Below are 17,239 nucleotides of genomic sequence, written 5' to 3'. Positions count from 1 at the left end.
TGTTCCCCTGTCCCAGGAGAACCTGCCTGTACACTGAGCCCCTTCCCGTTTCCAGGCTCACCCTGCGCCATCCTCCTGCCTGTTTGGTTTGAGGACGGGAACGTTTATGTCTGTCCTCGCTGCGGAGGTGATGGATTGAAAGACCAGGCTCTAGGGTGTCAAGGTGCATCTGGCCCTGTGAAGGGGAAGGGATGACACCCATGTTCCCTCAGCCACTGCTCCTTACGCTCTATATTTTTCCCTTTCCAAAAAACCAGAGGCTTCTGGAACCATGCGCAACCCGCTTCACGTCACACGCCTGGGCTGCCTTCCCTCCTGCGTCCAGACCAGGACCCGCTGGTGGCTGCCAGTAGCCCAGCTCCACTCCGATTGACCAGAGGCAGCGTGGGCCCCGTTTCTGGGACAGCTCTCAGGAATTGCCTCTCCTGCTCTGGAAAACAGGGGAGGGTTTCGCATGCAAAACTGCAAAGGAACATACGTGGGCTTTAATTAAGAGGCTGCTTCTGTGATGGGAAAAGGCATTAGAAGCCACTGGCCCTAAGAGGGAGGAAAGCCTTCCCGTCTCCTGTGTAGCTGTGCCTGCTAGGAGGGCACCAGCATGTGAGCTTCGGTTCCGCACGAGGAAGGGGAGTGACGCAGCTGGGGGGATATCAGTAACCACCTTACCAAGCTGGATGCGCTGCAAAGGGAGGGTTTCAGCAGGTGTGAGCTGCCGGAGTTACCTGTCCCTGTGTCCCTTTACCCCCGCAGAGGACCTGACACAGAACTGCTGGCTGGCCTTGTGTGTGAGCAGAGAAGGAGCAGCCACGAGACACCCAGGATTTGGGAGAGCAGCCCAGGTTAGAGGGGCCTGGGCTTTCCCAGGATGAGGCCAACGTTCTGCTTCCTCAGAGCCTGGCCAAACTCAAACATCCTGAGCTAAAATTTTGCGTGCTGGTTGTTTGCCTCCAAGGGAACCGTGTGTGCATGTGCTCACCCCTGTGAGATCCGAGGGATGACACTGACACCCTTGTTGAGAGCAAGATTCACGTGAAATTTCCCCAGAAGTGGGAACCAAAATATGCCTACTCGTAGCCACGCTAGAAATGTGAGAAAAGGGGAAAAAGAGGGCAGATCCATCGGTACCTGAGAGACCAAACTCTCTTAACATTTTACATTCAAAACCTATTTACCTGCTGCTGCAGTGCCACTCTCTCTGGGCTGGGTGTGCTGAAGGCGATGTTTGAAAGTGAACAGACCTGCAAGCTGTTCAGCAAAAGAGAAACCTAAGCCCTTGCCTGCTGATAATTCAGCAGGAGTATTTGAGAGGTAGCGGAAGATCCCTGTGCAGCCCTTTGTTGCAGCAATGTGCGAGGAAGGAAAGTCAAAATTAACGATGGGTTGAAGAAGTGTAAATAGAACCTTAGACCCAGAAAAAGCTTTATGCTCACGTCCAAAACATGCCGAACCAGTGAGTTACGTCCACATCAGACACCGACTACTAAGCCTGGGGAGGCCCCATGACCATTCTCACCTTCATGCAGAACCAGACAGAAACGGGGAAGGTCATTATGATGAACAGGAAAGACAAGATGGTCAGAAGCCACTCACAGATGCCCAGACCTGGAGACTTTACTCCTAGGGAGAAATACAAAAGGACTGTGTTAGCAGAGGCCAGCTCCCAAAATACCGACAGCCTGACAAGCGCCCGGGCCCGTCAGCTTCAGTGTTGGCCTTTGCCTAAACCCGGCGCGTGTGAACCATTTGCTCTCCCTGGAGCTGGCTCAGGTGAGCAGGAGCTGCCAGGATGCACCGACAGGTTTCGTCCCCGCTTTACTGCCAGAAATGGAGCCGTGCTTCCCCGTGGGGCCTCGACTGGAGAGCAGCCTTCAGGCTGAAGACCTGCAGGCACCAAGCGGTGTCCAAGGGTTTGGAAGGAGCAATTTGTTGGCTGACCTGGGAGCCCAGAAGTCCGTCGGGAGAGGTGAGCTAAGGGCAAAGAGAAAGATGGCGAATAGGAAGTTGATTTCAACGTGCACAGCCTGAAGCGCCCTTCCCTGTCAGAGGATCTCAGGCCCTTTGGAACAGGAGTTCAGTCGCATCCCAGCTCCCTGATGCGGTGGGACCGAGCCGCTGGTGCTACTGAAATCTCCCTGCGCCCTCCAGCGGTCACACCGAGGCGTGGGGGCTGACTGGGGTGCTCGGGTCAAAATGACCTTCCCCATCTCCCCAAAGCCAGGACGGGGCGTCTTGACCTGGCTGACCTTTGTTGTGAGGGAAAACCTGCAGGTATGGCCTGGAAATAGATTCCTTCTGGGGTACCTAGACCCAGAGGGCGGACCAGCAGTGAAGTTAGCGTCCCTGCGCGTCTCCCACTTAGATCTTCTCGAGCTCTTCCCTTCTTGCCCCTTTGCCTTTGGAGCTCTCTGCAGAGCCAGCAGGTCTGGAGGGAGGTTCACATGCCAAGAACCTGCGTGATCACTCTAGCTCTACAGCACCAGGAGGCTGTGAGGCTGGCTGGGGTCTCCCGTGTCTCACCCCAAGGAAAACTGTGTCTGTGCCAGGTGGGTGCGATGGCACTCACCGTGCGGAGTTATTCTGTGGCCGTACAGGGTCAAAGAGCCCACAGCTTTCCAGCCCTTCCCCTTCCATAATCCATACCTCCCTCTTGCTGCTCACTGTCCAGCAATGCCATTGCCTCCGTTTCATTCTTTGAGGATTTACACTATTCTTTGCCTAAAACTAGTATATATACCCACTGCTTTTGTAAAGCGTGAGGCCTTTTTCTAGAAGGGCATCCAATTCAGCACCGAATTGTAAACCAAAAATGTTATTGCCTTTGCCTCAAAGACTTGATCCTTTTCAAGGTTTTACCAGTGAATGAGCGTTTCCCACTTGGGACACAGGGGGGACTCCCCATGCCTGGGATTAGGGATGCAGGGAGCTGTGTGAGGGGGACAGGGGGGACTCCCCATGCCTGGGATTAGGGATGCAGGGAGCTCTGCGAGGGGCAAGGGGGCACGGGGAGCCCAGCGGGGAAGCACAGCTGGTGCTTTTTGGCCCTCGGGCTCTGCCTTTCCCCCCTCAGAAGGGGGGCTCAGGTGCCACTGACCCGCAGGGGCTGCTCCAACAGGGGAAAATTCCCGCCTCCTCCTCCCCCACCCCGCCATTTTCCCGCCAGGAGGCGGCGGCTCCGCCCTCGCGGAGGAGGAGGAGAAGGAGGGAATTAGGGGCTCAGGGAGCTCTGGGGTGAGTAGGGGAGCGCTTGGGGGTACAGGGAAGGTTCTTCATGGTCTGTGAGGGGCGAGGGTGCATCCCCCTTCCTGGAATTAAGGATGCATGGAGTTCTGTGGGGGGCAAGGGAGCACGTAGGACAGAGCAAGGAGACCCCACGCCTGGGATTAAGGGCAGGGGGGTCTCTCTGAGGGGCAGAGAATCCCCATGCCCGGGTTTAGGGGTGCAGGGAGCTCTGTGAGGGGCAAGGGAGCACGTGGGGCTGGAATTAAGGATGCAGGGAGCTGTGTGAGGGGGACAGGGGGGACTCCTCATGCCTGGGATTAGGGATGCAGGGAGCTGTGTGAGGGGGACAGGGGGGACTCCTCATGCCTGGGATTAGGGATGCAGGGAGCTCTGTGAGGGGCAAGGGAGCACGTGGGGCTGGAATTAGGGATGCAGGGAGCTCTGTGAGGGGCAAGGGGGCACGTGGGGCTGGAATTAGGGATGCAGGGAGCTGTGTGAGGGGGACGGGGGGGACTCCCCATGCCTGGGATTAGGGATGCAGGGAGCTCTGCGAGGGGCAAGGGGGCACGGGGAGCCCAGCGGGGAAGCACAGCTGGTGCTTTTTGGCCCTCGGGCTCTGCCTTTCCTCCCTCGGAAGGGGGGCTCAGGTGCCACTGACCCGCAGGGGCTGCTCCAACAGGGGAAAATTCCTGCCTTCTCCTCCCCCACGCCGCCATTTTCCCGCCAGGAGGCGGTGGCTCCGCCCTCGCGGAGGAGGAGGAGAAGGAGGGAATTAGGGGCCCAGGGAGCTCTGGGGTGGGTAGGGTAGCGTTTAGGGGTACAGGGAAGGTGCTTCATGGTCTGTGAGGGGCGAGAGGGCATCCTCCTTCCTGGAATTAGAGATGCATGGAGTTCTGTGGGGGGCAAGGGAGCACGTAGGACAGAGCAAGGAGACCCCACGCCTGGAAGAAGGAGGTGAGGTCGCTGCTTATTACCGATAAAGAGGGTTTAACCCCAGCACAGCTGGAGAGGGGAGTACATGGCCATGATGGGCAAACCTCTCCCTCTACGTGACCTGGGCTTCCAATGCACCTTGGAGCTGGTGGCAAAAATGCCTGACGTTGTCAGAATCTGTCCTCAGGAGAAAGGCACGTTTATCCTCAAAGGTGAGGTTTTATTTCCGTAAAAGTGGAGGAGTTGTTTGGAACCTCATACTGGTATGAAGCGATGCTCTAAAACCAGGAGGTGCAGAATGAATTGCCAGAGCTGTAGGTCACGTATCTCTGTCACTCTTTTTCTCATATAGCTCTGTTTAATTTTTTTGCCGTTGATGTTTTTTACTGTGTCTTAATCTGCCTTTTTGTACTTTTCTCCTCCTTCCTCCTGGAAAATAACAGAGGCTTCCAGTTCTTTTTGTACATTTTGCACTCTGCTCTTGGTTTAGAAACTGCAGTAACGTTTTTATAGGAAGTTCAGTCTGTATCAAAGAACTTCTATCATTTTCCCAACGAAACTTGCAGCAGATGAGTTTCCTTTTGTGATCCTGTATCCAAGAATTGGACCCGCCTTTCTGCTTGGATCTGGATTTCTAGGGATGAGGGTGCAGGTTGGTTCTTGGCTGTTTCATCTGGTTCATTTCAGTTCGCAACGGGAGGGTAAAAGTTACCCTGTTGGAAATCGGATCTAGTGTGATTGGTTTTGAAAGACACGCCTGCTTCTGAAGAGGGTGGGTGGCGAGAACAGGAAAGAGGAGGACCTTTGCTTGTATAAAGTTTTCAGTAGTTTGCTGTCTTGGTAATCTCATAATTTCTTTCTTTCTTTCTTTGGTAGCCATTGCAGATGAGACCACCAAAGGTATTGCAAAACTGGTTGCCAGGCAGGAGGAAAGTGTTAAGTCACGAAAGAATGATGCTGTGAAGGCACGTGCTGCTTTTCCCTCTAGGAACACAAAGTGTCTCCCTCGCAAAGCCAGTGCTCCCGTCCTGCCAGCGACTGGGAAGGCTGAGCTGCAGGATCTGCTGAGTTCCTCACCACTTCTGCTCAGGAACTTTGAGAGGGCCTATCGCAGACGCTTTGGCCGGCCGTTCCAGTATAGGCGATACGGATTTGTCTCTGTATTCAAGTCCTTGAAAGTGTGTCCGATATCATTGTTGTTGAGCAGACAAAAGCAGGTTCCTTGCTGACCCTGAGGAAGTAGCCGGAAGGTGAGACAGCGAAGGAAGAGGTGCCGCACGGTGGGGCGCACAAAGAGGTGCCGGAAGGTGAGGGAGGGTATTATTTAACTGGAAGTATGTAGCTGCCAAGCAGCTGTGTTTCAAGTGATGTTGCTGCCTTTCCAGTAGCTGTCATAGTCCTGGTTTCCCTAGGCTTTAGCGCAGAAGGGCTGCGAGGTACTGTAGAAGCAGCTGTTACAAGGGTGTTGTTGTGGTAGCAGAGAGCTTAACTGGAAGTTTTCTACAGTTTGCCACTGTTTTTCAGTGCGAGGTGAAAGAAGGGATGTTAAGGCCCTTTCTGAATGCGTGTATAGGACTGGAATTTCTAGTAATTCCAGGCAACAGGTAATAAAACTAGAAGGATCTCTGGCACGTCGGCTCCGCAGGCTGGTAAAGCCTTCCAGATGGGCTTTTTGAGGCTGAAGCACTAATCTGAAAGGCATAGCTATACTGCTTCTCTGAAGAAGAGCCTGTAGATATCCTCAGCGTTCCCCTAACAACTATGAGAGAAAGCAGAGGATTGCATAAGGTTCCTGCCAAATGCCTGACTTTTCTTAGCATCATTCTAGGAATTTATTTAGCCCCTGTCATGCTTGCAAGAGCAAGTGTGTTTTATTTTGCTTGAATTTATTAGTACGGCGAAGGATGCCTCTCAAGCAAATCCCCGTGACTGTGGGTGCTACGAGAGATGAGGAAAATGGCACTAGTACTTGTACGCTTTCATGGCCAGGTGTATTCTCCTTCTGCTTAATATGTAAATAAAGAATAACAACTAAACTCTCTTTACAGCTGCACCTGCAATTGAGATGCCTCCTTTGGAACCCATCCGTGATGCCAAGTGGTTTCACCTGCCGGCAGAAGAGAAGTCAGAGCCGGTGGAAGGACAAGCACTAGATATGGGTGATGTCCTCAAACAAGTAAGTGGCAGGATGAGTGATCTGTAGCTTTGTCATGTCTTCGTCCAGGGGGTGATAATTTTTTTCACTGCTTTTGTTTTTGCTTGGTTTGTATTGTTGATGCACTGTTGCTTCCAAAAAAAAATTGTACCTAGTTTAGATGAGGCTGGAGGTGACCAGAGTCATACTGACCTGATATATAACTCTATGTGCCCTCCAGCCTAGGTCTTTTTCTTGTCTCTTTCTGGTCTTGAGATCTCTGTTGGAGATCATCCAAAGCCAGTAAAGCATAATCTTGTTCCCCAATAAGAGTGGAGACAATTCTTTTTGTGTTCTTAATAGCCGCCTTCTGAGAGTAGCTGTGTGACATTTCCCCTGCTGCAGTAGCGTGGGTTTAAGTGTCTAGCAGCTACGTGGCAGAGCTGAGGAATGGTCCTTGGAGACCTCAGTGCTGTCGTTGCCACTCTGCTCTTTGGTTGGACTTGAAAGTTTTGTTGCTGTTGTTGTGGTTTAGCAATGTATTTTTAGAAAGGGATGGAGAAGTACAGAGGCTCTGACCTGCCAGACCTGCTTGGGAGAATTTCTTTGTGCCCCCTCTATTTTTTTTTCCTCTTTTGAGCATCTTTAGGCCTTTGTTTTCTCAGGAAAGTTCTCCTGCTGCGAATTATTTCCTCTGCCAAGCTCATCTGGTGGTTCTACACAACTGTACAGTTGGAGTACCTAGACAGGGAAAGGGTTGCAGGGATTCTTTCTGAATTTGGTGTGCTGTTCACTTAATGAACTTGAAAGCTTAGGGCTACGAGTCGGACTTTCTGCGGTGTTTCAAGAAGCATACCCTTTAGAAAACTTTGGCAGGCTCTTCTGATAAGACCTTGTTGTCTGGTGGGATGAAGTCCGTGGGGAATTTCCCTAGATCAAACAAAGTCTGCTTGTGGGAAGGGTAGAAAAGGGAGAGAGATGGTCCACGTAGCCCCATTTTTTTCTTGTTATGTGTCGCAAAGGGAATCTGTTTAAAGATTCTAGCAGGGCGAGTCTTGGAACGTGTTTGTACAACTCGTGTTTGTCATGAAGCACCAGTTTTGCTGGTTTGTTTTAAAAGTGCCCTAGAGAGGAGGAAAGTGAGCTGGAATGTGTTTGGGTAGGCAGTGAACCAAGATTTCAAGATGCTGCCAAGTCGAGGGGAGAGATGCGACCTGATTCCTGGCCTGCTGTAAGGTATGGAAGTATCTGGTGATGAGACGCCAATAGCGGAAGCGTTGTAAGGGACAAATGAGGGACAAGGGCCGAGTCAATCTGCTCGGCCCCGAGAAGGGTCAAATATATAGAGCTGCTGCTCTTGGCAGCTTTTTCTTGCCGTGCCGAGCAGAAGGAAAGTTGTCATCCACACCACTCTTGGCAGCTGCCACTCTGGCTTAAGGCAAGGAGTTAGCCAGTCTTACGAGCCGTGCCTCTTCTAGGGCTAGTTTTACAGTGTGTTCGGTTGTTTACCTTTTTCTTATAATTTTCTTGCTATTTTGTGAAGGTGTTTTTTAAGTAGACATTTCTACGTCTTTCAAAGAAGTGTCTGTTGTCTCTGCCAACGTGTGAACTACGTGATAAACATCACGTGTGCCCGTAACAGTCTGACGTGAGGAGCTTTCATGGAGCAAACCTGTCCCTTGGCAATATCACTGTTGACTGGCACTTCTGGGAGGAAATCCATGAAATGTAAGGGGATTTTAGAGGTGCTGCTGCTGCTCAGGCAAGAATTCCCTCCGGTACTCTTTAACTCAAAAATGTTAACTGCCTGGTTAACTCAATGTTTTAGTCAAAGTTTTTAACAAAAAGAATTCAAGGGTGTTCTTCCTCGCTCAGTCTGCAGGAGAGACTCTAATCTGCTTTTTTAAGAAACGGTTCGAAGGGCTAGTATTGTCTCTCGGTTGACTGTAGCCGTGTAAGCAGTGGGGTGTGCTGGAAGACAAATTTCCTGTAAGTTGTCTGGTGTGTGATGCAGTGGTAACTCGTAGCATACTCACAATGAGTAAAGCTGGAATAGTTTTGACTTCTGGACGCTGGAGGAGTGCTGTTTGTTGGCACAAACCGAATCTCTGGAGGCAGTGAAAGTGGCTGATGTCTGATTAAGGTTTCCATGCACGCTGGTTCAAGTGGAATAAAGTTTACAGCAGCTAAAGAATGATGCAAAATTGCAAGCTGTGCCAAGAACTGATGTACACATTTGCCTAGAATGAGAAAAGAATAGGATTTGTAGCGTTTGTATGTTTTTATCTTTTGGGAAATAGCTCTGGTGCGTGTGAGATGCATTTGTGCCTTCTGTGTCTTGAATTGTTTTCAGATAGTTTTTCTGCTTCAGTCATGTGCTCTTTCATGGGGACAGAAGATAGATTTTTTTTTGGGGTAAAATCCAACAAGCAGGTGGGTTTTTTTGGTGTGAGTTTTTGATTTTTTTTTTCTCTTTATCAGTAGCCATTCAATATCTTTGTCTAAATACATAACGTGTCATCAGTTCCTCTTCTTCATTCCTTGAAGGAATATGAGGAAGGTATTTTTGTTGCACCCCTCTTTACACTGGAGGGAGGAAAGAGAGAAGGAAGGTGGAGGGTGTGAGAATAGATGTTAGGATCCCAGGGACAGTTTTAATCCGAGTTTGCGCTATTTGTTGGGATTCTCTGATCTTCAGTAATTCATGGGTTCCCAGGAAAGCAGAACTATTTTTTTACCTTAATGCAGAGGCCAGTTATGTGTGTTCAGGGCGTAGCAAGACTTCTGAGCGCTACTTTCCTCTTGTCCCTTTGTAGTGTCAAGATTTAGATTTGAAGCTGTCAATCTTCAATCTGGCAACGACTCCAGAAATTCCCCCTGATGCTGTTCAGGACAGAAGCCTTTGCGGTTTCCCACCATTGGAGCGCTTGTGTTTGGTGGGAGTCTTTGTGGAATGTATAATCTCTCCTAGCCGGTTCTACATCCAAGCGTGCCACGCAGAAACATCCGATAAACTCCAGGATATGATGTTTGAGATGAGGGGAGGACGTGCTATGCTGATTCTGTGCTATTACCTGGGTATTTGCACTGAGGGAACAGGGCACCCAGCTGTTTGTTACGGTCACTACAGGCTTGACTTCTGGATATGGAGATGCCAGTGCCGTACTAAATCACATAATCATAATGCTTCCCCATTCCTTTTATCTAGCAAGCAGTAAGTATCGCTAATAGTTTGGCTGTGTCCTAGACGGTCTTAAACTTTAAAAGCCTGGAAAAGTTGTGGAAAGGAACTTGAGGGTTCTGTATTGTTGACATTGCTATTGCTAATGTGCTTGGTTAAGGCTTTTACTTCCATCTCCAGCACTTACCAAAAGCAGCAGGTAATAAGCCTTAGTCATATCTATATTTGAAAGCAAAACCCCATCAGTGGGTTTGTCTGTCAGGTACGTTGTGCGTTTGGGACTCTTCCACTACGCTGCAGTTGCTGTTAGTCGTGTGCCAAAGTAAATACTGGATGTCCGTGGGGCAAACGTGTGGTCACAGGCTGCAGACAGGTACTGTGTGTGTAAGCCAGGACTCCGGAACCTGGCTCGTAAGAAGCCCTGTGCCAAGTCAGGGTAATGTTAAAAGTGAACGACTAGAATGGCTGTATTTAGTCGCTGATTAACGCCCATTAGTTAACTTTTTGTTGGACCCCAAGAATACAATTTAAATGTTAAAAGTTTAGGTTTGTGTATTTATTGTCACTTGGTTTAAGTAGAACAGAAACATAAACTATCTATTAGAACAACTCCTGAAAATCGGTCTCGTGGAGGCTTTGAGAAATGAGGATTCTTCTGAACCCTGAAGTGTATTTCTGTTTATCCATCTCCTGCGTCCTACCAAGCACAGTTTTTCATTGTGATCTCTGGCAGACACTGTTACTTGAGTAAACTTGTTTCTGATCGTTCTGTCATGCCTGAGTCTTCAGTACGTCCTGGACAGCTTTGCTGTGTAACGGTCTCAAAATGGTGGTACCGCGTTATCATCCACCGCGTGATCAATGACCAAGAAGCAGAGGTGTTCTACGCAGATTACGGAAACCTGGGAATCGTCCGAAGGTTTGCCTGGAAATGGTTCTCAGGATTAGCTGTTCCATCGCCTTCCCAGGGATGAGGGTGAGGCTGCTGGGCCTGTCACTCTCCAGGAAGACATCCCACCACGCAGGTTTCCTAGAAAGTGTCTATTTGGATTTTTTTTTCCCGTAGCAGTGCCTTGCAGGTACTTCCTTGCTTACATGTTAATGCGTGAGGTGACGTTAAGAACAAGATCTGCGGTGCAGATCACTCCAAGCCCTTTGCTTATCATCGCTGTGGGCTAAACCCTTTCCTCTTCCTTTATTCACTCTTGCCCCTTTCTGTCACTTTCGAGCAAGCTCCCTAATCCTCTTCCCTGAGTTTTGTGAATGGACGTAAACATCTCTTGAACAGACATCCTCCCAGTTGGGAGCATTTGTGGTGTCAGAGGTACTCGTTCTCCTCTGTAATTCAGTACCTTCCCCATATTTGCTTCTGCCCTCTCATTTGCCTCTATTCATGCCTGGCCATAGGCATTCTGTGTTTCAAAAGTGATTTTTCTCTGTCCATAACTTTCTTATCAAAAGAGGTTATGAGGAGAGGATGCTTGGGCAAGGGAAGGCATAAGGGACCGGTTGTTATTGCTATTTCTGCTGTGCCCCTTCTCTGGCTACGGAGTGTTTTCCAAAGCTGCTGTCGGGCTTTATTCGTAAGCACAAAATGCGATATGTGCCTCTCTATTCCTAAGCTGATCTTAAAACCCAGAAGAGGAGGAAGTTCTGCTCTTCTGCCTGGTTTTGCTCCTTTACTCCTGTAACAGGTTTTGGGTTTTTTTGCGTTGTAGGCGGTGCTACTTGAAGCTCCCTGCTGAGGCCATCCCGTGTTCCTTGGCGTGGGTAAAACCCGTGGGGGTACGTGCTCACATGCAGTTTTCTTTGACGTATGCATGACAGCCATCAAGTCGAGGTTGGCTTTTTCTCCTGACAAGGGCAAACCTTTGGAATAATTTGGGTCCTGCTGCTGTTATGTTCAGCGGAGTGTGACTGCCTAAGTGTCTGTCTCTGCAGGGGATTGCTCTTCCGCTGTCTGTTTTCCTTCCAGTCAGAGTATTCTTGCTCATATTGTTGCAGAAACAGATAGCTGCCGTTAAGCAAATGAACAGACTTGTTTCTTACCCTGCCGGTAGTTCTCCCTGGTCCTTCTGAAGTCTTGCTAGCTCCAGGCCTCTGTTTTAAATCTGTCTTCTGTGACAGAGCTTTCTTTGAGTGAGTTGGTTTGATGCAGTCAGCGTAGCCAAAGGATTATAGAGGTCATAAAAAAAGTTCCTCCGTGGTGGGAAGCCTCTTGGTCAAGACACCTGAGAAATAGAGTCTCTGAAGCAAAGCGCATGAGCACGGTTGATTCTTCTGCGTTGTAAAGACATTATTTTAAAAAAGTTATTTCCTCTGTTTTTTTGAGGGTTAAAGAATCACAATTTTCTTTGCAGTGAAGCTTAGCAGTTTCCAAAACCTGACACTTTTAAAGTCTCTAATTATGTGATTCCAGAAATTAAAAAAGAAAGACGCAACAATATTTTAGGCAGTTGTGGTAAAAATGAGCGGTGAACACCATTGAACCGTGTTTGAAAACAGACGTTTAGGGTGAAAGGGCTTCCCAGTGTGCCTAGCACTGCGGCCTTGGGGTAGTTTGATTTACTTCAGTGCTGGGAAGCTTGTCTGCCTGACTTCCCTGTATTTGTCCCTAGCCTGACCTGGCTTCACTGCCTTCTTGACAAGTACTCACAAGGACAAATCTCGGGCATTGGATGTTGATCTGTTTATAGTAACTTAACATTCTTGTTTCTTCTTCAGGGTTCACGGTCCAATGATGCGATTCTCCTATTCAAGAAGCTGTGTGATTCCAAGCTACTTGTGGGCGTCGTGGATGAATATGTGAATGGCATTTGTCATCTCTTCCTGTGTGACGCAGCCACTAAGGACGATATCTACTTCCACGCTGTCTTGAGCAGTAGGGGATGTGCTGACATCTGTGGGAAGAAGGTTCCTTCCCAGGTCAGGAGGGAGGCGTGTGCTTCTGACAGGAAAGGCAGGGAAAGGATTGGTTGGGTGCCTGTAGTGGAGAGATCTTTACCTTGAAGCAAGTAGTTTTGTGAAGAGCAAAACCGGTATTCCCTGCTTCCCTGCAATTTACTGTTTTGGGGCTGTATCCCACGGTGTCTATGGTGACAGCTTTCTTTTTGGTTAAGGTGGAATTCGATGATACAGCAGAGATGTTCTGGTTTAGCAGAACAAATTCTTTTCATCCTGACTTCTAAGAGTGGATTTTTAAAGTGGATTAGCTTGTTAATATTGCCGAAAAGGAAAATAGATGTTCTGAACATGAGGCCAAGCTGGGATGGAATTGAGGAGTTGTATTTGTAACTTTTCTAAACATTGTTAATTCCGGTAGGTTTTGTTAGTCATAAGTTGAGGCCTCCGAGTCATCCAGACCATGAGAGCAAGTCCATTAGATGTTACTGTCTGGCTTCAAGTAGCGCTGCATAGAATCGTAGAATTGCCAGGTTGGATCGTAGAGTCCAACCATTCCTATCTGCCGCTAAACCGTGTCCCTGAGCACCTTGTCTGCCTGTCTTTTAAACACCTCCAGGGACAGTGACTCAACCACCTCCCTGGGCAGCCTCTACCAGTGCCCGATGACCCTTTCTGTGAAAATTTTTTTTGTCTGATATCCAGTCTGATATCCATTTTTTCTGCTAGCCAGTGGCACGGGCAGTTGAGTGAGGAACAGGGTAGTTAAATAAATAATTTTGGCCTTTCCTGCTCTAGGCCCCGGAGATTGGTTGTGCCGTTAAACTGAATTATAGATATGGTCTTGGCTTACAAAGTCTCTTTCTTTGCCAGTGACATGTATAGTGCTGGACGGTGTAACCAGGGTAGATTGCATGTTGTGCCTTGAGCAGAGATTCAAGCTGTGAGCCAGCACAGAGAGCATTTATGATTTAGGCCCATCAGTGTTGCCTGAATGTCTCAGCTCGGTTTCAGCAAGAAGTCTGTGGATATGAAAACCTTTAGAAAGGTGCTGCAACAGTTTTGTATCTCAGCAGAAAGTCAGGCTTTGCAGCCCGGAGTGCTTGTATCTGTTGTTTCGTTTAGTAGATGCAGAATGCGTATTTTGGCAGGATTAAATCCAATAATTGTCTTTTTGCGTGTGCGTGTTCCATTTAGCGGGTAGGGGGCTATTGCTGGGTGATTTTATTGCTGGAGGGAGTTGATTTTCTTAGTAAGACAATTTCTACAAGAATTCAGAGCTCACTTGTGGGTGGCGTGCTTCTTTGTAAAACCCATTAGAATTCTTTTTATTCTTTATGGTGGTGACAACTTACTTTTCTTGACTCAGCTGTTGGGGTTTTATTTGTTCGTAGGGATTTGAGGAAGTGAATCCTTCAGCCTTGTATCTTGAGCCCAGCAGAAAGCAGGAGAATGCTGAACCCGTGGAGCCACACCTTCGCTTGCAGCAGGAATCTTTGAACGTAAATAGTGACATAGCAAGCTCGAAGCTGGATGAGGATGAGCTGTGGGAGCAGGTGAGAGTTTGGCTGCGGTGTGACTATCGTTCAGTGGAATTGGCTCCAGGGATCAGTAGATGTGTTGGCTTAGTCCTATGCAGTGTCTTGTGGAGTGGTTTTTTTTCCTTTGCTTTTATAAAAAGCAAGCAGAACCGTGACGTAACAACAATTACACGTGGACCATAAATAGGTCCGTCGCTGCTTGACCTCTGATCCCTTTGCAGACTTCAGGGAGTCTGTGCTCAGTGAGTTCTCCAACCTTCCATGTGCACCATCGTTTTTGAGTTAGAGGGAGAATGGACTCCAAGAACTCAGACCAGTACCAGATCCCTGAGATCAGTTTGACTTAGCAGTTTCCTAGTTTGCACCCCAGGAGCCAAGAGGTGGTGTGGTCTCCTCTAGTGTCTCTGGGGTTTGGCAAAGGATGTGTAATAACTCGGGGTGTCATTTACGTGTGGGAAAGGAGCAGAAGAACTAGTGATGTCTTGTTTGCCTTAAGGGTCTTGCTCATTTTAAACTTCTCCGAAAGGAATCCATTTGCAGTCTTGGTTGTTACAGGGGTTAAAGTTGTACACGACTGGAGTTTTTTTTAAAAGTTAACTCTAAAAGCGACCGCTACCCTGGTCTGGATACTGCTGTACGCCTTTGATTTCAGAGCAGGTTGAAGAGAGGAGCCCTTTGCTATTATTTAATGGATGAAAAAGAATGATGAACAGAGGGGTTAAGCAGGGAGTAAAATCCAGGTCTTGAGTGCAGTCTAGCACGGTACCGTTAGAAACACCAGGGGTATTGTTTTACAGGTCAGTCTCTCTACTTTTGTGTGATTTAAATTGTAGTTTTTTCATGACACATTTTACTACTGACGCCAAGTAACTGTCAGCTGTTGAAGTGTTCAGCAGTGGGCCGGCTCCAGGGCTGTTTTTCTGACATTCCTCTGAAACGTAAAAACGTAAGAGTTACTGTAATGTCGGTAACTTGTAAAGCGGTCATTTTAGCCAGGTTTTATTTTAGCCAACTGTGTGTCTGGGCTAGGGAAACTATAAGCTGCACGTGTTGGATATTGGTGGGCTTGCACTGTCAATACATCATCTGAACTGAAGGTCCCAAACATCGTCTTTATGTGGGAGAAATGAATGTGACCGAGACTCTGCAAATCTGAGTTTATTGTGATTTTTATGGTAAAATCTGGTTAAGTGCAGCAAGATCCATGTGTGTAAATGTCAGACAGAGCTGGCAATTTGGAGACTAGAGGAATGTAAGTGCCTTCAGGTTTTCTTCTGTTTTGAAGGGTCTTAGAATCCTTTTCCAGGAACAGTAATCCTCTCTTTTCTGCTATTCTGTTTAGTTGCTCGAAACGATTCCTCTCCTCCTCGGTGCATCACTGATGTCACCATCAGTATCAACTCTAATAATTGCTCAAAATGTTTAGAACTGGGATGAAATACGTCTGACTCTTGGTACTGCTCGGCTAGCGTTTTCTGGGAACTCCTCTTTGGCAGTGGGGAACTCCCTTTGTGTTGTCCAATCTTAGATTTGCCTTGTCAGGATTAACTCGACCCCCTCCTCTGCCCTTAAGTGCAAAATGGCTGGACGCTGAGTTGTCTCAGCTGTGCTGTGTGAAGGCACTTCTCCATGGTGAAATTCCTCAGAAGGCAGCAAGCAATAACCAGAAAAGATTGCTCAGATAAAACTGTCCTTTCCAGGTGGTAAGTTTTCCTGTGGAGTACAGAAATGAAAGTGGGAGTCAGTAGCTTTCCTTGCTTTGTCCGTCTCCTTGGCAGTGGCACCTCTCTGCTGAGGAGGAGTTAGAGGGGGATGTGTGGCCAGCTTTGGATGAAGCCAGTGTGCAAAGCACAACGGACCGAGACCCTGAACCTGCCCAGGAGGATACAAAAGAAAGTCCTCCAGAGCTCATCACAGAGGCTAAGGTGAGAGCCCTGAGCAGAGCTATTGCAGTTGAGGAGGGTTATTCTTGGTTTTAGGTTGTGTGAATTGCTTTGACCTGTGGTTTTTGTTTTGTTTTTTTTAAAGTGTCTGGCATGGCCTCGGGGCTGTGTTTTCCTCCTTGCTGTTGTTTCTGGTGTTACGGGTGCTCGGGTGCTCGACTAGTGCTCTGCTGGTGCATTGAGGTGTGGTGGGCAGCAGACTACTCTTCTTTCTCTTTCATGCACAGTCCTGAGGGTTACTGGGAGTCATTGTGGGGTTTTCCTGGATCACTCAGAGGTCCCCCCTGGGTTAGGGGGATGGGTTTGAGAGGGTGGCATTTTGGGCTGTGCTTTGAGGCATTGTGTGGCACCAGTAACACAACTTTACTGCTTAAATAGTGGTTAATGATAATGGTAATGAGTCTGGCCGGGCCTGCAGCATGGCCTTTGGCCTGCGCTCTCCTTTGGGTTCAGCAGGGAGCCGGCGTCACTCAGGGTTTGTCGAGTCACAGAAGGTGTTATAGAGCTGGAAATGGGAGTGTGCCTGCAAGGTTTTGGATAACCGCAGCTCCTTACCCATCTGGAGATTGAGAGTGACTGAGACAAAGCGCTTTGTAGAAGGCCGAGGGGGAAGTTGGCTCTCAGATAGTCTAAAGCAGAGCTGGAAGAACTGGTGGCGCTGGGAGATGTTACCTGAAGGGGATGGAGGGAAAGCAAGCTGGAAAGGGACCTTGAGAGAAGGAGAGAGGAGGGAAAACCTCTCCTAGGAAGCGTGGGGAGAAAGTACAATGAGGTGAGATGAGAAGTAGGCAGATGAGCAGATAGCAATAGGGTCCTTGTGAGCTGACTTAAGTACATCCCCACAAGTATTAAACGGCGAGTTCCAAAGCATAGGGATTTGCTAACTGGACCAGAGAAGGCCTGGCTACTCCCTGCTCCTCAAACACTCTCTAGGGTACCTGCTCTCATCTGCCTCTTGTGTGCTAACAGACATTTTTAGCGTCCACCCTTGCACCCTGTCTGTTTCTGCTTTGCTGTGGAGTGGCAGTGATGCTGCCTATCCCAGTGAGGATAGCATGGGTGGCAAGAGGAGGTGATAGTCATCTTTTACATCTGTTTGGTTCTTTTTTTTTTTTTTTTAAACTCTTGTCCTAGCAGTTTTTATTTTTACTGCATGTCAGGTGGGGATTTTACAGTGGGCTGGTGGGTATCGAGCAGAGTCCGGTTGGTTAATTGGATTCACCTCTCATCCAAGTTATTCTGTATGGGTGTCCTATCAGCGCAGAATTTCTGCTGCCCAGCCGTGTAGCTCTCCGTGCTGCTTCAGGAGCACCTTGTGGTCCCCTGGGGAGGCCAGTTTATGTTGTTTAAATCCTTTTTTTTTTTTGTGACAACAATTGTTTTGTTG

The 17,239-nt window shown here is 48.5% G+C and overlaps 1 protein-coding gene across 1 annotated transcript; it reads left to right on the top strand.

Moving 5' to 3' along the window:
• Window positions 1-1,499: 1,499 nt before the first annotated feature.
• On the top strand, window positions 1,500-16,393 carry LOC138723306 (tudor domain-containing protein 5-like). Its single transcript, XM_069862254.1, is given in 15 exon segments — window positions 1,500-1,767; window positions 1,823-1,963; window positions 3,161-3,228; window positions 4,168-4,230; window positions 4,232-4,364; window positions 5,029-5,316; window positions 5,319-5,459; window positions 6,201-6,328; window positions 9,103-9,350; window positions 10,201-10,386; window positions 11,162-11,252; window positions 12,192-12,392; window positions 13,763-13,930; window positions 15,688-15,834; window positions 16,271-16,393. Coding segments are annotated over 15 exon segments (2,394 nt in total).
• Window positions 16,394-17,239: the final 846 nt, after the last annotated feature.

Source organism: Phaenicophaeus curvirostris, chromosome 8, assembly GCF_032191515.1.
Source record: "Phaenicophaeus curvirostris isolate KB17595 chromosome 8, BPBGC_Pcur_1.0, whole genome shotgun sequence".
Lineage (NCBI taxonomy): Eukaryota > Metazoa > Chordata > Aves > Cuculiformes > Cuculidae > Phaenicophaeus > Phaenicophaeus curvirostris.
This window is presented reverse-complemented; position numbering and strand designations above follow the sequence as displayed.